Source organism: Macrosteles quadrilineatus, unplaced genomic scaffold (assembly GCF_028750875.1).
Source record: "Macrosteles quadrilineatus isolate MER2022 unplaced genomic scaffold, UCM_ALF_1.0 Scaffold_1__1_contigs__length_201487025, whole genome shotgun sequence".
Classification (NCBI taxonomy): domain Eukaryota; kingdom Metazoa; phylum Arthropoda; class Insecta; order Hemiptera; family Cicadellidae; genus Macrosteles; species Macrosteles quadrilineatus.
The window spans coordinates 11,243,544-11,262,931 of record NW_026542594.1 but is presented as its reverse complement, the minus strand read 5'-3'; the positions used below and the strand labels follow the sequence as shown (position 1 = coordinate 11,262,931).

At 36.2% G+C, this 19,388-nt stretch overlaps 1 protein-coding gene across 2 annotated transcripts in view; it reads left to right on the top strand.

Annotated features, from left to right (window-relative positions):
- LOC129001749 (probable E3 ubiquitin-protein ligase HERC4) overlaps positions 1-19,388 on the top strand; it is a 167,156-nt gene that overhangs the window by 36,143 nt on the left and 111,625 nt on the right. Inside the window, exon 4 of one of the 2 annotated variants that reach the window (XM_054429181.1) lies at positions 15,483-15,557. The exons of the other annotated variant lie outside the window; for it this stretch is intronic. Within the exon in view, the coding sequence (XP_054285156.1) occupies positions 15,483-15,557 (75 nt within the window). The remainder of the gene's footprint in view (positions 1-15,482; positions 15,558-19,388) is intronic. 2 annotated transcript variants of the gene reach the window in all.

The following is a 19,388-nucleotide window of genomic DNA, read 5'->3' as shown; positions in this document are numbered from 1 at the left end:
CCGAACCGAGCCTAAATTTGATATCCGACACTATCCGTTATATATCCGACTTTTTCGGATAGACAACATATTTTGACGTTTTGGACAGAAAACTAAATCATAACCATCATTAGTTTCCCAGTACAAAAATTACAGCAATAGGTTTCCAACGACGACGTAACAGCAAAGGACAAAGGAGCCGTATGATGCAATACCGATGTCTAGTTTAGTCGTTATCGGCTGTTTTGCTTTACGAATAGATTAGTCTGGAACGAACAGACATAAAGCAGAAATGAACTACCAGGGTCAACTCGTGGTTGTCTCCTGATGCGAGGGGCGCTATGCGTAATAGTTTTTTTTTTTACAGTACTGTTTTAAAGTATACAAATCTAGCCTACTTCTGTGCTGTTACGTAAACAATAGATTTAGGTTGGCACTACTGTTGCCGTAGACGATAGAAGTGGTTTCACACTGTCTCCAGTTTTAATATGCTTTTATCCGAGTTAATGGTTAAACATTTTCTTATCAGTAGTGATAACCATAGTTCAGAACAAGTATTATCAGTTTAAGTTATATTTCCAGCAAGGAACTAGTTATAAACATTATTATCCGAACAACAGTTTCGAGGCCGAGTCAACGTGGTCGTGTCGTGCCGGAGCAAACGGGTTAGTCTAGTGCAATAGTGTATAACGGTGATCGAACAGCGACCGATGTTTTGTGTTTTTATTACAAGACGTTAAAATTGTGAAAGTGTTCTTAATGAGCTGTTCAAAAATTGAAGACTATTTCACACCTGCAGCGCCGAGGGGAAGTAAACGTCACCAAAAATACACGTCACCTGAAAGCCCGGTCGGCAGCGTGGATAACCTCAACATGGGTGCGGAGAAGGTCGGGGACATGCCGCTCGAGCAGCTAATGAAAGGTTTGAGTGATCTGTTGGATAGAAAATTGGACCAAAAACTAGGGAATTTAGCTACTAAAGATGACCTGTGTAGTATAAACAATAAGGTGCAGGAACTGGTAATTGAGAATGAATCGCTAAGGGATCAAATCTGTGAGCTTAGGCGTCAGGGAAAATTTGTGCATGACAAACTTATTGACTTAGAAGGGAGGTCTAGAAGGAATAATTTAATATTCAAAGGCCTTAAGTTTAGTGGGAAACGTCCAGATTGTAAACAAATTATAAAAAACTTTTGCCGAGAAGTGTTGGGCATCGATAAATTGTGGGTTAATAGGGCTCATACAATTGGGAGAGAGGGAAACTCTATTATTGCTCACATTCCGGAGGACGCGGATATAGACTACATATTGACCCAGGCTAGGACTTTGAAAGGAACTAACTATATCATACATAAAGACTTTCCGCAAGAAATAAGGGTTAAACGGTCGCGTTTAGTGGCAGTACGAGCAGAAATAGACAAGTTAGTTGGAGGACTTAAGATGCCACTTGTCCATGATCACCTGTACGTGAAGGGCACGCGTTTTACCTGGGAAGACAACACACTGAAAGCTGGACGAGTTGAAGGAGCCCGAGAACTGATGAAACTATTCCGACATGACTTCTCGGACTTCCTCACCAAACTGTCTCGACGGGGCACGGAGAAGGACGACGACGAAGAGGAGCCACAACGGATGACGTCTCAAACATATGCGGAGGCTGCAGCCATGGACACGGGCGCGGGACCTAGAGAGACATTGCCGGGGGCACCTGAGGCGGCGCAGACCACGACTCCTCAGCAGGTCGTCGTGTGAGGGGACTACGCCAAACCTTCTGAGAACCAACAGCAGGACGGAGACAGCGCTGTGCAAGTAATGGGACATGGTATAGGAACCTTTAAGGTACTTTCATATAATATATGTGGGCTGAAAAATAGAATTATTGATGACAGTTTAGTTGATTTTTTATGTAAATATGATTTATTTTTCCTAACAGAAACATTTTTAGTTAAATCAGACGAATTTTTTATTAGAGACAAATTAAAATCTTTAAGTTGTGTATTAAATTTGCTGAAAGGATAGGTAATGTTGGCAGATATAGCGGAGGTGATATTATTGGGTTAAACTTGAATTCACCTTTCCAGAAAAGTTTTACTTTTGTTAATGAACATGAACTAAGTTATGTAAAGGCGAGTTTCAATGGTGTTCAAAAATCCCTAAATTTCATACCTTTATATTTGAATTACAATAAGTGGGAACAGAGTTTTAGTGATATTGTTGAATATTTGAAATAGTAATGAAATTGGGAATTTAATATTTTTTGGAGATCTGAATGGACGAATAGGTGATGAACAGGGTTTTGAAAAGGGTGAAATAAAAAATGTAAATAGTTATTTAGATAGTGGTAGGAAGTCAAAAGACAAAACCATAAACAGAAGGGGGAATAAGCTATTAGAATTGTTTGACAATAGAGGATTAATCGTTGTAAATGGAAGGTCAGCTAGTGATAAGGAGGGTGAGTTTACTTTTATAGGGGCGATGGGCTCGTCTGTTATAGATTTGGCAACTGTGTCATTGGATTCCTTGCATTTAGTGAAGGACTTTAGAGTAGTGCCATATCCAGGGTCCGATCACCTACCGATCGAAATTATTCTGTCAGTTGATGAAATAAATAGTAACATAGGGGAGAGGAGAGAGGTTAATACGTCAACTTTGTTACCAAAATTAAAGTGGTCGGATGAGGACCAATCGAAATACAAAAGTCGGGTATTACTTAATTTGACCAACGTTCAGATAGGAAATGATAATCAGGATAATATAGACAATTTGACCAAGTGCATTGTTAGATCGGCAAAACATAAAACTCATACAGCGGTAAAAAACAGGTTTGTAAACAAGCAAAAGTGGTTTGATTTTGAGTGTTTAGCCGAGAGGAAAAAGATGTTTAGATTGCTTAGTCTTTTTAGAAAAACTGATTCGAACTTGGTTAAAAGTAACTATCTTACTCAAGTAAATATATACAAAAAATTGTGTAAGTTAAAAAAGAAGTTATATAACGACAAAATTATTTCAGATTTGAACAATAATAATACAGATAGTAAAGCTATGTGGCAAGCAATTTTAAATTTTAAGAGAAAGTGCAGTAACGCAGTAGGAAATATAACGACGAACAAATGGATAGAGCATTATAGCGCCTTGCTTAACCCCCCGCTTGTGGCAGGTGAGATGAGCTATGCAGAACCTTTCATAGATAACGACCGATTAGACAGCGATTTCACCTTGGTAGAGATAAAGGATGTATTGGCCGTGGTCAAGGCAGATAAGGCCCCAGGAGTTGATAGAATTCCTTACGAGTTTTACAAAAACGCACCTGATCATTTTCTAAACACATTATTATCAGTCTATAATAACATTTTCAAAAGCAATAAAATCCCTAAAAGTTTTAAGGAGTCCATAATTTATCCATTACACAAAAAAGGCAATATAGATTTAGTGGAGAACTACAGAGGTTTATCTTTTATAAATTGTGTAGCTAAATTATTTACCAGTATGTTAACGAATCGATTACAAAATTGGATCAATGATAACAATATTCTAACAGAGTTTCAAGCAGGTTTTCGGAAGGGTTACTCGACAATTGATAATATATTTAACCTAAGTTGTATGGTCAAGCTAAGGCTTGCGCAGAAACAGGGTAAACTTTACTGTTTTTTTGTTGATTTTAGTTCTGCGTTTGATACAATTGACCGCAAGGCATTGTTCTACAAACTGTCAACGCTTGGAGTATCTACGCGCGTGATTAATAATATTAGGAGTTACTATGACGAGACTTTTGCTAGTGTGTGGTGCAAGGAGGGAGTTACAAACAGTTTTATTACAAGGACAGGTCTGAGGCAAGGATGTAATCTCTCACCTACCCTTTTTAGCCTATTTTTAAATGATTTGCCAGAAGCGTTAGGAGGAGGGTGTAGCTTTAGCGGGGAAAAAGTAAATTTATTAATGTATGCCGACGACATTATACTCCTCTCGCCGACGGGAACTGTCCTTCAACATATGATAAACAAATTAGAGGCTTGTAATACATGGAACCTAAACGTTAATTTAAAAAAATCTAAAATTATGATATTTAGGAATGGTGGAAAGTTAAAAAAAGAGGACAAGTGGTGGTACAAGGGTAAAACGATTGAAGTAGTAAATCAGTACAAATATTTAGGTATCACACTATCATGGACCTTACACTTCAAAGAAAAGTGTAAAATGGGTAAATTTGCTCTAAATTCAATTTGGGACAGGTTGATTTCTAATAGAAATGTACCAATTACTTCCAAAAAAGGTTGCTTTGAGTCGATAGTTAAGGCTATAATTTGTTACGGGGCACAAGTGTGGGGTTTTATAGATAGTGAAATTGTCGAGTCAGTCCAAAAACTGTTTATAAAAAGATTGTTCAGATTGCCTTCTAACACTCCTAATTACATACTATATATAGAGACGGGTGCTGATAAAATTTTTTTCCAAACTTTAAGAACAAATATAAATTATATAGTTAGAGTGTTATCTTTGCCTAATAGTAGATTTTAGGGATGGACGAGATTGGATTTTTAGTTCGAGACAAGACGAGACGAGATTTTTTATTTCTCATAAAATTTCGAGACGGGATTTCCCTTCTCATACACAACGGGAAATGCACGTTCAAAATTTTTACCTGATTTTGTAACATTGTTAGATGACTGTTTAAATACAAAAATAATGATAATAGGCAAGAATATTTACAATCTTTTATTAAAAAACATCAGCATAACATTTTTTTATTAATCAAGCCTAACTTATTAAAAATGCCTACGATTAGGAAACATAGTGATATCAGTTAGGATAGAGTTCAACTTATCCTAAAATAAAATAAATCATAAAATAAAAGCAATATTAGTTTTTATAAAATATTTACTTGTTTTAACTTTTTATAGTAATTAAACATTCCTCACACTGCTTACACTTAACAAAACTTCTCAAATGTTATTAAAGTAATATTTACATTTAAAGAATTAATTAAATAAGAACGCCTTCGCAAAGGAAACGCAACTACAACATGCTCCTGTATTGCGGGTATTGCATTGACTTTCTGCAGGCGTTTTTAATTTTTTTTTTTTTTTTTATCCTCGTCTCGATTAAAATCTCGGCCAAAAAGAAATCTCGTCTCGTGTAACGAGATTTAAAATTTCCCGAAAATTTCCCGAAATTTCGAGACGTGACCATCCCTACCTAGAATATTAGCAAAACAGGTTATTGAAAAACATATATTTTGGTGCAGACATTGGGAAACCGTTGGGAAAACTCATGGCTTAGAAATAAATTTTAAAACTCAGGATGTCAGCGTATTGGCGATACAGTTAGGATCGCTGGCAGAAGCAATTAAAATCAAATGGAAGGATGAATGTGTAGGCCGAGCTAGGACATCTGTTTAACACAAACAGCTATTGCGAGTCGACCTTGAACTAGGAGATAAGAGTCCCCTTGCCTTCAGAGATGTTGAACTAATTTCTTGGGCGATTAAAGCTAGGATAGAGCTGGTAAATTTAAATTATAAACCCTGGACCGAACAGAATTTTATTTGCTCATTATGCAATCTTGAAGAGTACGAAACTACCTTTCACTTCATTGCCGTCTGTCCAATTTTGGGTAATATTAGAAGGTCTTGGTTAGGAAGCAACACTTTGAGTGAAGTAGAATATTATCAATATCTAAATGGGAAGGATTGGCGTATCTTCACAAAATACATTAGAGAAGCTTGGAAGTATAGATGGGATCTTATAAGCGAGTTTAATTTCTAAATTTTAGGTAAACAAACAAAACAAAAAACCTTGAAACTTGTTTATTTTTATCTGATTACGTTTAATTCTGTATTATGTTTTGTTATCTATTGAGTACTCTAATTGTGTTTTATTATTATTTTATTTATTGTATACAAATGTTCATTTCTTTTGTGCTAAATGTTGTTTAAAGACTATTTTAGAAGGCAAAGATTGTGTCAACCAAACAGACGGTTGTTATCAACCATTGTTTAAAAGTGTTATATTTTTGGATGTACATATTACCTTATCGTTTAATAAAGCACTTAGGCTACTCATTTCATTTCATTTCATAAACAATAGATTTAATGTTTCCCAAAAAAAGTCAGAATAGAAACAATAGAAAGACAACACAATAGAAGGGTGGGAGGGGTTGGGCAATGACCTCGAAAGGAGCCCGGGTAACGGGTAGCAACAGTGAGTCGAGTAGGCGTGAGGGGGGAAGGGGTTGGTACGACCTTGAAGCTATATATAGATAGACTTGCACTACTTCCCTAAATCTAAAGGACTGGCGAGTGGTATTCCAATCACAGGCACAGGACAAGATGCGTTGTTTTTCAGGTATTCATTGCCCGGTTTCACTTTGGATTGTCTTATTGTGTAGAAAGTTTGAATAATCAAAAATAAAATTAGAACTAACCATGATTATTTAGCATTAATTGTGTATATTAAATGATTAAATAATAGGGACCAGGGGAAATATACAATCTTTTGTCATGATTTGAATTTCAACATCAAAATACAATATTGCACAACGATGCATGATATTTTAGGTCATTGACCTTTATTATGCATCCGGTACTGCTGTTTCAGAAGAGAAGCACGTTGATAAATTATAAATTGATATTCCCGTGGTTAAAAAGAATTATTTTATAAACCTATAAAACAAAATCATAAAATCTTACATAAAGATAATAATAATAACAGCAATTGTAAAAAGGGTATAAAGATAACAACGTCATTATACTTTCTCTTTGTTCTTCTATTTCTTGGGTTTCCCTTCATCACGCATTCAACAAGTTGCCTAGTTGCCATGGTTACTAATCACCCATGTCGTTATCAGCTTTTGTGACATAGCGCACATCAGGGGGTAAAACTTGATGAAAATCGGTTAATTTTTACCTATTATTTAATTACCAATGTACTTTATTGGTACTGTATTAATAAATTGGCCGATTTTTGTCAAATTTTACACCAAATTTATTGAAATTTCAAGGTGAATATCAATAAAACAATTATTACCAAATATTTTTATTCATTTAAAAGATCGATTTGTGGTATTGGGTTCCCACTGATTGCAGTCGAGTGGCACTAATGAGGGTTGAACCGCCTTGGGGGTGGACAATATAGACGGCTTATCAGACCCGGCCCTCCCCAGTGGTCTGGAGAAAGCTTGTAAAAAACTATTGTTCAAGCGTGACTTGACATTGGGCTGCTTCAACTTTAATTTTTTCAAGTGAACTGTGATGTTTCAAAATCAAAAATAATAATTTGGGACCATACTGCATAACAATAATGGACTGCAATAATTGTTGAATATACATTCCATTTTTGACAAACTAAGATTGTACTATTCAAATACAATTTTAAAAATTATCTTGGTATTTTACTTGGGGTAATGAAGTTATGTAGGCTAGTGTAATTCTCGGTTCATCAAGGTTCTATTGAATTATGTTTGGCAGTGAATAATTGTAGAATGAAATTTATAAATTCAGGGATACACACCTTTTACAGAGTTATAAAGCCTAATTGGCCTAATTAACTTGCCACAACATCAAATCTAGAGCCCAGCTTAGTGCATTAGTGATGTTTTCTAAACTTGGCAAACCCGCAGAATGCCACTTAAGGCCAATAATCCGTTCCAAAAACGTAAGAAAATACAATGTAAAAATAAACTTGAGATAGAACTCCTTGTCTTGTGAGAACCAGGAAACAACATAAAACATAACCTCAAGTAAACAAGCCCAAACGTTTGAGATCAGTCCTGCTGAGCTAAAGTGTTGTGTGAAGATTTCGGCTGCTAGTGTACTTAATTCAAGCAACCAACTTTTGAAAATAGATGTTGTGAATTGTGATTTTCAAGAGAGAAAAAACTGTGGACGTGGCTAATTTGAAATTCTAAATCGTCATTTAAGTTTATTTACACAGCTTTACAGTGTTTTATAGGTTAAAAATGCATATGCAGCTTATTATTAACCGCGCCGAACTATCCGAATCCGAAAATATCCGAATCCGAACCTCCCAATATCCAATCCGATCCGAACCGAGCCTCAACTATCCGATCCGAATCCGATCCGAAATGAAATTTTACTATCCGCACACCTCTACTTAAAACCCTTTACTTGGCGGGTAAAAAAAATCTTTACTAGTGTATTACAGTCCAACCTTGGTATAACGAATCTGAAGGGACCGAACTGAATATTCGTTATATCAAGGATTTCGTTAAAACGAGGTTCGTTATATTGAGGTTAGGTTTGCAGGAATTTCGCTAAGTCGAGGTTCAGAACCAGCGTCAGGCAATATAGGTCGGGATTTGACCTCATTAAAACACAATTAAAGTAGCCTAGGCTACAATACTTTACAGTACACTGTTTACATTGTAAAGTAGAACCTCGATTATCCGGGGTAGGCCTACTAAAGGGGAGGGATCTTTAATATTGCGCAATCATGACATTTCTAGTCGTTGACCTTGGTACAGGTTACAAAATGTAAGTTTAAAATCACAGCTTACTCTAATGTAATTCACTAAAACCTAGCTAAACACTGTATTGTATAGCAATAAACCTTGTAATGAACAAAACAAAACAGTAGGGAGTTTTGTAAGCTACTGCGTGATAGGCCGGTAGGCTTACAGTGCTGCTTTAAATCACAAGAGAGGAATGTCAATACTGTAATAATCATCAACTATAGCATTGGTGTTGCCTTAGTTTAAACAAATCGTATTGAAAATAATAAAAATATTAGATAAGTCGTTATAAAAGTGTATAATCATAACCAACTTAAAGATTAATAAAAACACTCGTAAAAGGAATGTTAAGATAACAATGTTGCTATTCTCTTTGCTTTGTTCTTCTATTATTTTTCTTTCTTAGGTTTATCTTCATCCAAAAATTGTACAAGTATCACCCAATCACAGCTTACTACACATTACGTCGTCATCAGTCCTCAGTGACTGAAATCAGTTCTCAGTTGTAACATAGCGCGCATGCAGCGACGACAGCAGACAGGGATAAAACGGAGCAGACGAATGTTAGCTCAAGCGTTGACGTCACCTTTCCATTTCATTTGATGAAGAAACTGATTTTTCAAAAACAATAATGGGGGTGGGGGTTTCATTGTATCGAGGGACAGACGCAGACAATTCGTTAAGTAGAGGTTCTGACAATGATAAATTCGTTATATTGAGGTGTCTTATTTTAGCCGGGATCATGAAAAATTCGTTAAATCAAGGTCGTTTATATGGTTTGTTCGTTATGTAGAGGTAAAATATACATTGTGTCTTATGGAGAGTTCTAGGGGATTTAAAAAAATTTGTTAAATCAAGAAATTCGTTATATCGAGGTTCGTTATATCAAGGTTATACTGTATATTATATGTTTTTAGTCTCAATTATGTTCCTAGATTTACAAAAAAATTTAAAAAAAATTCTAACACATTTTATAATTGTAAAAAACTATAAAAAGGTTAATGTATCCAAAGGACTAACTGCCAAGTCATGAGAAGTTTAGCGGGATCTTACTAGGTATCCATATGGACACACTACACTCGGTGGTCCTTCTCGTTGGTCCTTTACTACTAGGTGGCAGTAGGTGGTAGACACCATTAAACTGGTGTGTATTACTTGATTTAGATCCTTTTTCAAATCCAACTAATAAGAAATTTCCAATTTCAATAGTTGATTCATGTACTTCTAAATTTACTGTAATCTGATTTACACCACTACTAGAAGGCCCGGAAGCATCAGCAAGGTTCATTTCATCAAGATTATTTTCATCATCAGACCAGACATCATCTACACAAAGTTTAGAAGGCCTACTGGGTTTTACAATTTGTTTTTGAAGTCCTACAACAGAAAATATTGGTCTTAAATTGTAGTGATTGCATTCTCTATTATGTGCACACATCGAACACTACTACACGCTCTTCCATACATTCTAATGTTCTTCTAATCGTGACGGAACCTCTCCATGTCGACCTAATTTAAAGAATGCATTGAAATGCCGCTGAACTGCAATGACTGAATCATTACTTTTTTAATTTGACTCTATAACGAACACACATTGTTCAGGTGGCCACTGCTCTGACTACCAACAGAAAATGGCATCGAATACTCTTTCCAACGAGCGTACTCCCATCACCCTCAGACGACCTGTCGCTGAACAGTGCGCTGCAGAAAATAGATAGTTTTTTTTGCCGCACACTGTATATTTACAAAATCAATATTACAATGATTATTTGTGGTGTATAAAAGTGGGTTTGGTTGTGATCCAGGTAAGTTTGCCATTGAGAGACTGTTCTCTGAAATTTATTTGAATAATTTAGGCAGCAGAATTGATCGGGCCGAACAAACAGTTGCGACAGTGACAGTTAGGTGTGAATGAAAATTGTTTGAGACAGTCCAACACCTGCAAATCCTTTTCACTGGCCAACTACTATAAAACTGAAGTGCAAATCTCGTTGTGCAGTTGGTTACGACATATTAACTGTATGTAACTCAAGAGGATTGTATTTTGTTTAAAAGTATTATTATTTATCTCTAAAAGGTGTTATGGTGGACCTGTCTATATATGAACACGTTCCGACTCTCAACTGCCGCAACAGCCTAAATCGCACCAGCAGCCCAGTTCTCACTCCTAAATATATTGAACTTCCCCCAAAATTGTATAGCTTGAAATGTTTGAATATTGTAAATGATTAAGACATAAAATCAGTGTGATTGATTTGAGAGATATTTTTCAACGTGGCAGCTAAAATTATTTCACTTTTACTACAAAACAATAAACCTTACTATTTTTCAAGAATGTTATGAATACTGCCAATATTAATCTTACCAATTTATAAGATTACTTTGGATACAAACTGAACTTTGAAATATTTAATCCTTTACAACGTGTGCTAGAAAACAGGAAAGAACAAGAATGGTTCACATTAATGGTTCAACGGTCTGTACGACCCACTATAAAAATGCTTCTTAAAATAATACAATAAATAAATACAATTACTTACATGGACGTCCACACATATACTAGGTACGTTTTTTAAGTAAGGGCCGTTTTTAAATTTCTTCGTTCCAGCACTGCGATTGGCATTTTCGACATTTGCGCTGTGTATGTGCATCTATTGGTAAGACATAGCCGGAAATTCGAGAAAAATCGGCCCTGTTTACATCTGGTTTCAAGCATTCAAAATGGTGCCGCCAATTGAGACTGCCGCCGACTGTGAAGTGCGCGCTGTAATTAGATTTTTAAGAGCTTAAGGTGTGAAAGCCATTAAAAATCATTGACAGATTAGTGAAGTGTATGGCGAGAACATTATGAGTATCATAATTGTATGCAAGTGGATATGGGAATTGAAATACGGTACCACGAACGTTCATGATGAGTAACGCACTGGGCGGCGTCATTACTGTCCCCGTACCCATGATGACAACCAGTGCGTTGCTCATCATGAACGCTCATCATAAAGGTTGGTGGGGCTGTCTTAAAATGCCCTTACCTACTTGCGTACCATTCCGTCACTCATAATGTTCTCGCCATACACTTCACTAATCTGTCGATGATATTCAATAGCTTTCACACCTTTAGCTCTTAAAAATCTAATTACAGCGCTCACTTCACAGTCGGCGGCAGTCTCAATTGGCGGCACCATTTTGAATGCTTGAAACCGGATGTAAACAGGGCCGATTTTTCTCGAATTTCCGGCTATGTCTTACCAATAGATGCACATACACAGCGCAAATGTCGAAAATGCCAATCGCAGTGCTGGAACGAAGAAATTTAAAAACGGCCCTTAAAAAACGTACCTAGTAGCACTTGGGGGAAACACGGGAAACACAAATGAGGGTGAGCTTTTTTACCACGCGAAAAAATGGAATTTTATGACGCAACGATAAAGTGAAATTTCAAGTGGCGGTTTGTGCTAGTTGGCGATAGATGAAAAAAAAATTTTCTGACACCAAATTTAATTTGAACGCGCTGCAGTTACACCCCTACGTATTCTAAACGTTTATCAAAATAAAACTTTTTTGCCAACTAACACCGCGAACTTTGAATAATTTGCTCGACCCGATTAAAAGCTCACCCTGCGGGAAAGGTAGACTGAAGGGAACAGAACGGCAACTCGTCTCCCCTCCTGCTTGGATTCGTCTCGACCCTGTAGTGTAATGCCCCGGCTCACACTCAGTAGAGAAGGGTGGGGTTGGCAATACAAGGGAGTCGGTCCATCACAGCCTAACTCCTTCTGCTGTCGCCTGGATGGTCTCTAGTGGGGTACACCTCGGCGTTACTTCTGGATTTTCCTTTTTTTTAAGGGCGCCACCCCGTTTACTGGGAGAGAACTGCAGGAGACACAAACGGGGAACTTGTCCCTTCCCAATGGTAACTACCCCCTCCTAGTAAGGCAGACAAGTTAAGAATTGAAAGAGCGACCGTTCGTGCATGGCCTATGGATCACTTGTTGGTGTATCCGTAGGCCTACCTTTAATTAATTCACTTAAAAGCTAAAAGCAATAAACCATCAATTTAAGTACTCTAAGGACCTAGCTTCTGCGGAAACAAGGTGAAAACAGAATTACCTCAATCTTAACTCAACTATCTAGTTTCACAGGCTAATAAAATCAAAGAGTATTTGCGGAATAACAAGAAATTTATTACAAAGTATTCCTTCCAAAATAGGCCAAAGGCAAAACAGAAATTTAGGCAAAACAAAATGTAGGCTAGTTCAAAAATTAAACTTGAACTCAAGTTTTGGATTACCATACTACTTAGGCCAACTTTTCCGCAATGAAATGGATCAATAGTAATACCTAGTTAATATCAACACACATATGAAGAACAACAATAATAATTCAGCAAGGTAACACTCTTAACCTAAATCATAAATGGTCTAAATCTAGTTTGGTTTGGATTTGGTGGCCACCATCCTGAAAATAACAGTGTTAGACAATTTACAGAACATGAAACATACAAAACGAGCAATGAACCACTGAGACAACTTATAACTAAATAGGCCTAAATACAATGATGATTTCTCGGTGGAGTTGTACCAGTCCAAGATGAGAGGTCCAGACGTGGTGGTGTCCGTGTGGAAAGGGCTAATCGGTTAAGTTTTAGTATCACATCACTATGCCAGGGCACATAAAGTTCACAAAGACCGGGTTGAAGATCCACAAACCGGTATGGAGATCCGCAAAAGCTGTCTCAATTAAGAGTCTGTGAAGCGCTAATCATTGGTCCCTAGTATGGCCATACAACTAAAAGAAGTGATTTCGACTTATCTATCCGTTGCCTGACTTTACTTTAATTCACTAGAAACATCAGACTCGATTTAATACGACTACAAATTGATATTTTTTTTAGGAAATATTTTGTCTGCCTTACCTCTTTGTATTAAACACACTTCCAATTAGAATCCTCCAACTGAGCAGAAGAGGGTCATCACGTAGGCACGTCTTGTTTCTTAGGAACTCAACACCAAAAAGGCCTAATCATTGTCCAAATTATGTATCTTTCCGATGACTCATCCTCATGTCAGCTTTCAAGAGCCAGCTTGTCTGTTGCCGGTTAACGGCTTGAAAATAGGTCAACCGCTCCAGTCCTTTCTACTACGATTTGGATTGAAGTTTTTACTCACTCCTTGGCAGGCAATACTTGTACGCTCAAGCCCTCTGGTAGTGGACAGGATTGTCGGGGCGCGCACCAAACAAACAAATAATCTATGGTTTAGGTGATCAGTCTAAACATCTGTCAAGTGGCCAGAAACGAGCGTTACAGTAGTGGATTGTGTGTATTTTCGTCTGTCAGTCAGCTGATCCTACGTTTAGCGCGCGATTTGAAATTGATGCTTTTTTTACTTCAAATTCGGCTACAATATGATAAGTAATTTATGTTTACAGTATAAGATTTAGAAAAATGTAATTTGTTATTTATTTTCAATCAGTAGTTTGATATTAATATTGTGATATTTACCCAATAAATATTTCTAGAAGGACTAGGGATTTTTCAACCTAAGCTAAACTGCTGTCATACAATTTTTTTGAGTTTGCCAAACTTTAAGAATCAGATTTTTTCCAAGGATAGCAGTTTATAGAAAAGAACATTGTAATAACCATAGTTGGATATTTCAGTTGCAACTTGGAACTGACGTATGATGATGATTGTTAAGTGAAAATGAGGCACCAAATTCTCTTAGTTCATGGCCGATGAAGTAAATAGGCTAAGCTTCAGAAATGAAATGGAAACAAGCTCTATGATAGGCCAGTAAAATCCATGTGGGCAACTATAAATAATGTAATATCGTACATATGTACATATGTGTAATATGTACATAGTTTGGTGGGCTTATGTCAAGTGTTTTGTTTAAACTTCAAGGCTGGCTGTTTTAATCTAATGTTTATATTCTTCTCTAAAACATGTACTGCTTCAGTAGTATAGTTTTTCTTTTTTTTGTGTCCCACAGATCTACAGTTTATATAAATGGAAATTAACATTGCCTCGTTTTTTGGGGTCTTACCAAGGCTATACAGAAAGTAAAGAACGCTTCGTTCTGATGCCGTCAGGCGTGTGCTGATCTCGTACATTTTGGTGCGTGCGCACTCGGTAACCCAGTTGGCATCCAGCCGTGACAACTGGAGCATTCTTGTGCTGCCTGTTTTTTTACAATTTCAACTTAAGATGAGCGCTGCGATAAAAAATCCCGCCAGTTAAGGGGTGCGGTCAGTGATACGGTTTTTGTTAGAGAACACATAAAACCGAAACTTCTCCTCAAGTTTCATGGACTTTGTTGTTGAAATTGTCTCACAACAAAGCAAAAGCTCCGTTATCGGGAATCGGCGCATTTCGCAAAACTTTTCATCAACTTTAGCGACCAGTTCCTTTAGTCACAATGCTCGGGCGTTCGCCCTTCGCTTCATCATGACTCATGAGCGTCATATCGGCTATTTTAATCTGAATGCAACATTTTTTCAGAACTTTCAATCATTCACTGACTGCACCTCATAACTGGCAATATTTTTAATCGCAGCGCGCATCTTAAGTTGAAATTGTGAAAAAACGGGCAGCGCGAGAATGCTCCAGCTGTCACGGCTGGATGCCAACTGAGTTGTCGAGTGTGCACGCACCAAAATGTACGAGATCGGCGCGCGCCTAGTGGCGTCATAACGAAACGTTCTTTACTTTCTGGATAGCCCTCGTAAATGTTATGTTACAATGGGATTAATTTGAAAAAACACCAGCTTGTTTGATACTGTTTGTTGTTTGACAAACAAATGAAAATAAATCAAATGAATCTCCCATTCTATCATTTTAAGAAAACATATTTTCCATTGTGGTTTTGCTTTTAACCATGCAAATTCTTGTGTTACATATTTTGTTGCTAAGCTAATTAAAAATAAATGTTTACCACATATTTGTCTAAAATTTACTTTTTATTGGAGACTCTGTGTAAATCTTAAAATATTACAAACTATTAAAATAAATTCTATTAATGTATTTATATTTTTTTCAGGAACAAGTTTTGTCCCATAAAAAGTTCTGTGTCAAGTTATTAACTCCCAGTCCAAAACGTGCAAAATTAGAAAAGGTATAGAAAAAATAATATTTTTAAACTTTGAAATATGCCACACCATTTACTTCATCATCGTCGCTCTTTTACTTTTTAATGAGTGTCACAACTTTAACTCTTCTTTCCTTCTGCTCTTAGGTTGCATACAGATTTTCATTTGGTTAAATGCTCATTATTTATATTCCATTATACCTGTTGGATTGTGTGTAGAAGGAGCAACCGGCCTTTATATGTCTTACTGATATTTTTTTTTTAATACCGGTACTCAGTTATATGTATGATATAGATCATAAAAAAAATCTTAGATATCTTCTATTTCCACTGTATTTTATGATTCAAGTTTTAGGAGAGAGAAAGCACAATTAGAATTTGACTGACTTAAAAGTCTTCATGTCTTACACCACTAGATAAATTTACTTGTCTAATGTTCAGCAAGAGAACTTTTCTTTGCCTAAAAGTTAATCAACAGACTTCTGGACAAGTAAATATAGTGGAACTCATCATGTTCTAATGGTGTGGAATAGTGATGAACGAGACTAGACGAGATTTTTTTAACTCCGGCGGGAAGGGATTTTTTTTGGGACAAGATTTAATGAAAAGTCATACAAAAAATTAAAAAAATAATATCTACTTTTTAAGTTCAGAAATATTTACAAATTTTAAAAAGTTGTAAAAAAAGACAAAAATATTAAAAATCTTTGATTAAAAAACATTAATAAAAACATCAGTATATAAATTACTGATTACTTATTAAATATTGTTTACATTCAGGTCTATAAATATCTGGAAAATAATCAACTATTTGATAAAGAACAACATGGCTTTCGGCAGGGCAAATCAACAATAACAGCTGGTATTGAATTCATAGAATCTATAATAAATGCTGTTGATAGAGGAGAAAATGTTGTAGGAATCTTTTTGGATATTAGTAGGGCATTTGACAACTTCACTTAAAGAAATGGGAATCTATGGAAAAGAGCTTGCATGGTTTATATCATATCTAGAAAATAGAAAACAATTTGTTGAATTGGATTATGTTGTGGAGCATGCAAACACAATGTACGTTGAAAAATGTAGATCTCAGCATCAGACGCTGAAATATGGGGTGCTGCAGGGATCGATCCTGGGGCCTCTACTTTTTCTCTGCTATATTAGAGGTATGCCGGGAGCGATTCCTGAAAACGGTGGGTCTATGTGTCTGTTTGCTGATGATTGTAATGTGCTAATTCCGGGAAGATCAAAACAACAGATTGAAACGTTTTCTCAGGAGAATCTTTTATCCACTAAAGAATTCCTTGACCGAAAAAATCTGCTTATTAACACAGAAAAATCCAATTTTATATCATTTTCCACTAAACAACGTAGACAAAATTTTGAACCAAACATTTGCATAAAATCAGAAAGAATAAACCAAGTAATGCAAACAAAATTTCTTAGTCTAATTTGTTGCATATAATAACTATTGGACTGTGTTTATTATATTTGGTACTCTTTGACTTTCTTATGAGAATTCAAATATTTTTGTTTTACATATGGTTTTCTGTTGTTCATTAATGATTCTTTAAATAAGTTTGACCAACATAGTACATTATAAAAGTTTCTTCCAGTAAAGTATTCTTTTCATTTCATTCTATTTAACTTGTAACAATAGTATTTTATAACAGGTTATGGGCCCAGACACCCTTATATTGTGTCTGTGTTACAGGTTTTAAATAGAATAATTTATTGCTTGAGATAAAATCTTTAGTATGGAATTCGTTATGCAGAAAATGGAATTGCTGCATGGAAAGGACAACTGGGATGATTGGAAATATCTCATGCAAATTAGGCTTAAGGGAATCCCAGATGCACACAAAGCCATTTCTGGTAAAATGGAATTGCCAGAGAAACCTAAAGATGAAACACAAGCTGTAGAAATGAAAGAATACAAAATGAAGATGGATAAGTATAACAAAACACAGTCAGAAGTAATGTTTATGTTAGCATCTTCATTAAGTAAGGAAGTAAGAGCTCAGGTAAGAAACCTAGAAAAACTAGATGAGGTTTGGAAGGAGCTGCATAATCTATTTGCAGAAATAGAGGAAAATAAAGCCTATGATATATGCTCTCTGTTCTTCACCTACAAATGGGATCAACACTTGGATATGACCGGGAACCTATCTGCAATCAAGTCGTTATGGGTAAAGCTTCAAGAAGAAATTAAGAAAATTCAAGACAAGAAAGAAGATAGTTTACCTCAGATATTGTTGATTTGCAAGATTTTTGAAATCCTACCAGCAGAATATTCCAACTTTCAGACAACATGGTTAATGATTCACAAGGATAAAGCAAGAAACCTTGACAATCTTACAAATTGGCTGTGTACAGAAGCAAGAAAGTTGACCTCAAAGGAAAAAGAGAAAGAAGATACAGCTTTAATGGCGGTCAATAGATCTAAAGAAGGCAAAGGTAACAGAAGGCAAGTAGGTCTACAGAAAAACAGCAAGCACAATGATGAAAAGAAAAAGTTTCCATGTCACTATTGTCACAAGAAAGGACATTGGTTGCAAGAGTGTCAGAAATGGATAGCGGATGGAAAACCTGAAAGAAAACATGAAAAGAAAAGCTTGAAAAAAGAATCCAAACAAGCAGCACTAACCATATTAAGCAATTGTGTTTTTCAAACCCAGAATACTACCGTATCACATGATTCGTACGTGGACAGTGGTGCTACCAACCATGTTACACATTGTAGGCAAATGTTTACTGACTTTGAACAATTTGAGTTACCTCATGCAGTTACAATGGCAAATGGACAACAGACAAGTGCTATTGGTAGAGGAACAATTTGCATGGAAGCAAATTTGAATGGTATTTGGAATTCAGTAAAACTAACCAGTGTATGGTATGTACCTGGTATCTTTGCAAACCTATTTTCAGTAACCGCTGCTCAAGATTTAAATGTAAATAGTAAATTTGTATCGACATCCAAGGATTGCACTTTGTTTGATAGAAATGGTAAACCACTCATCAAAGGACATAGAAGTCAAGGCGGAGGCTTGTTTAAATTAGCAGTAAGAAAATCAGTAGACCTCATGGCTGTTATGGAAGGAGTTCCAATTGTTAATCAGTTGCAGTTACTTCATGAACGACTAGGACATCAAAGCAAAACTCATGTACAAGAAATTGCAAGGAGAGAACTAAACCTTAATCTCGAGCTTGACAATGAGGTATGTGGAGGTTGTGTTACGGAAAAATGCACAGAACACAATTCAGAAGCAGAGATGAACACAGAGCTTCAGTACCTGGTGAAATCATTCACTCTGATGTTTGTGGACCTTTCTTTGAGTCGATTGGAGGTTCAAAGTACTTTGTATTGTTCAAGGATGACTTTACTCGCTACCGCACTGTTTATTTTATGAAGACAAAATCTCAAGTTGTAGAGAAGCTGAAACAGTTTCTTGCAAAGTCACAGGCCATGTAATATGTAAGTTGAGATGTGATGGAGGAGGTGAATTCGACAAAAAAAGTATTAATAATAATAATAATAATATCACTTTATTGCCATAAAACATTTCACATTTCCAGCAAAGCTGGTGAAACAGATGACATTGTCATTTCTTAGCTAACAAAAATAAAAAACTAAATCTAAGAATTAGACAAGTTCTTAAAGTGAATGGAATACAACAGTTGATTACAATGCCATACACACCACAACAGAATGGATCTGCAGAGAGAGAAAATCGGACCATAGTTGAATGTGCAAGGTCAATGATGCATGCTCACGGTGATCTGCCTCAAGGCTTGTCGGCTGAATTGATAAACACCGCAGCCTAAATTTTGAACAGAACTGCTAAGTCATCAGTTGCC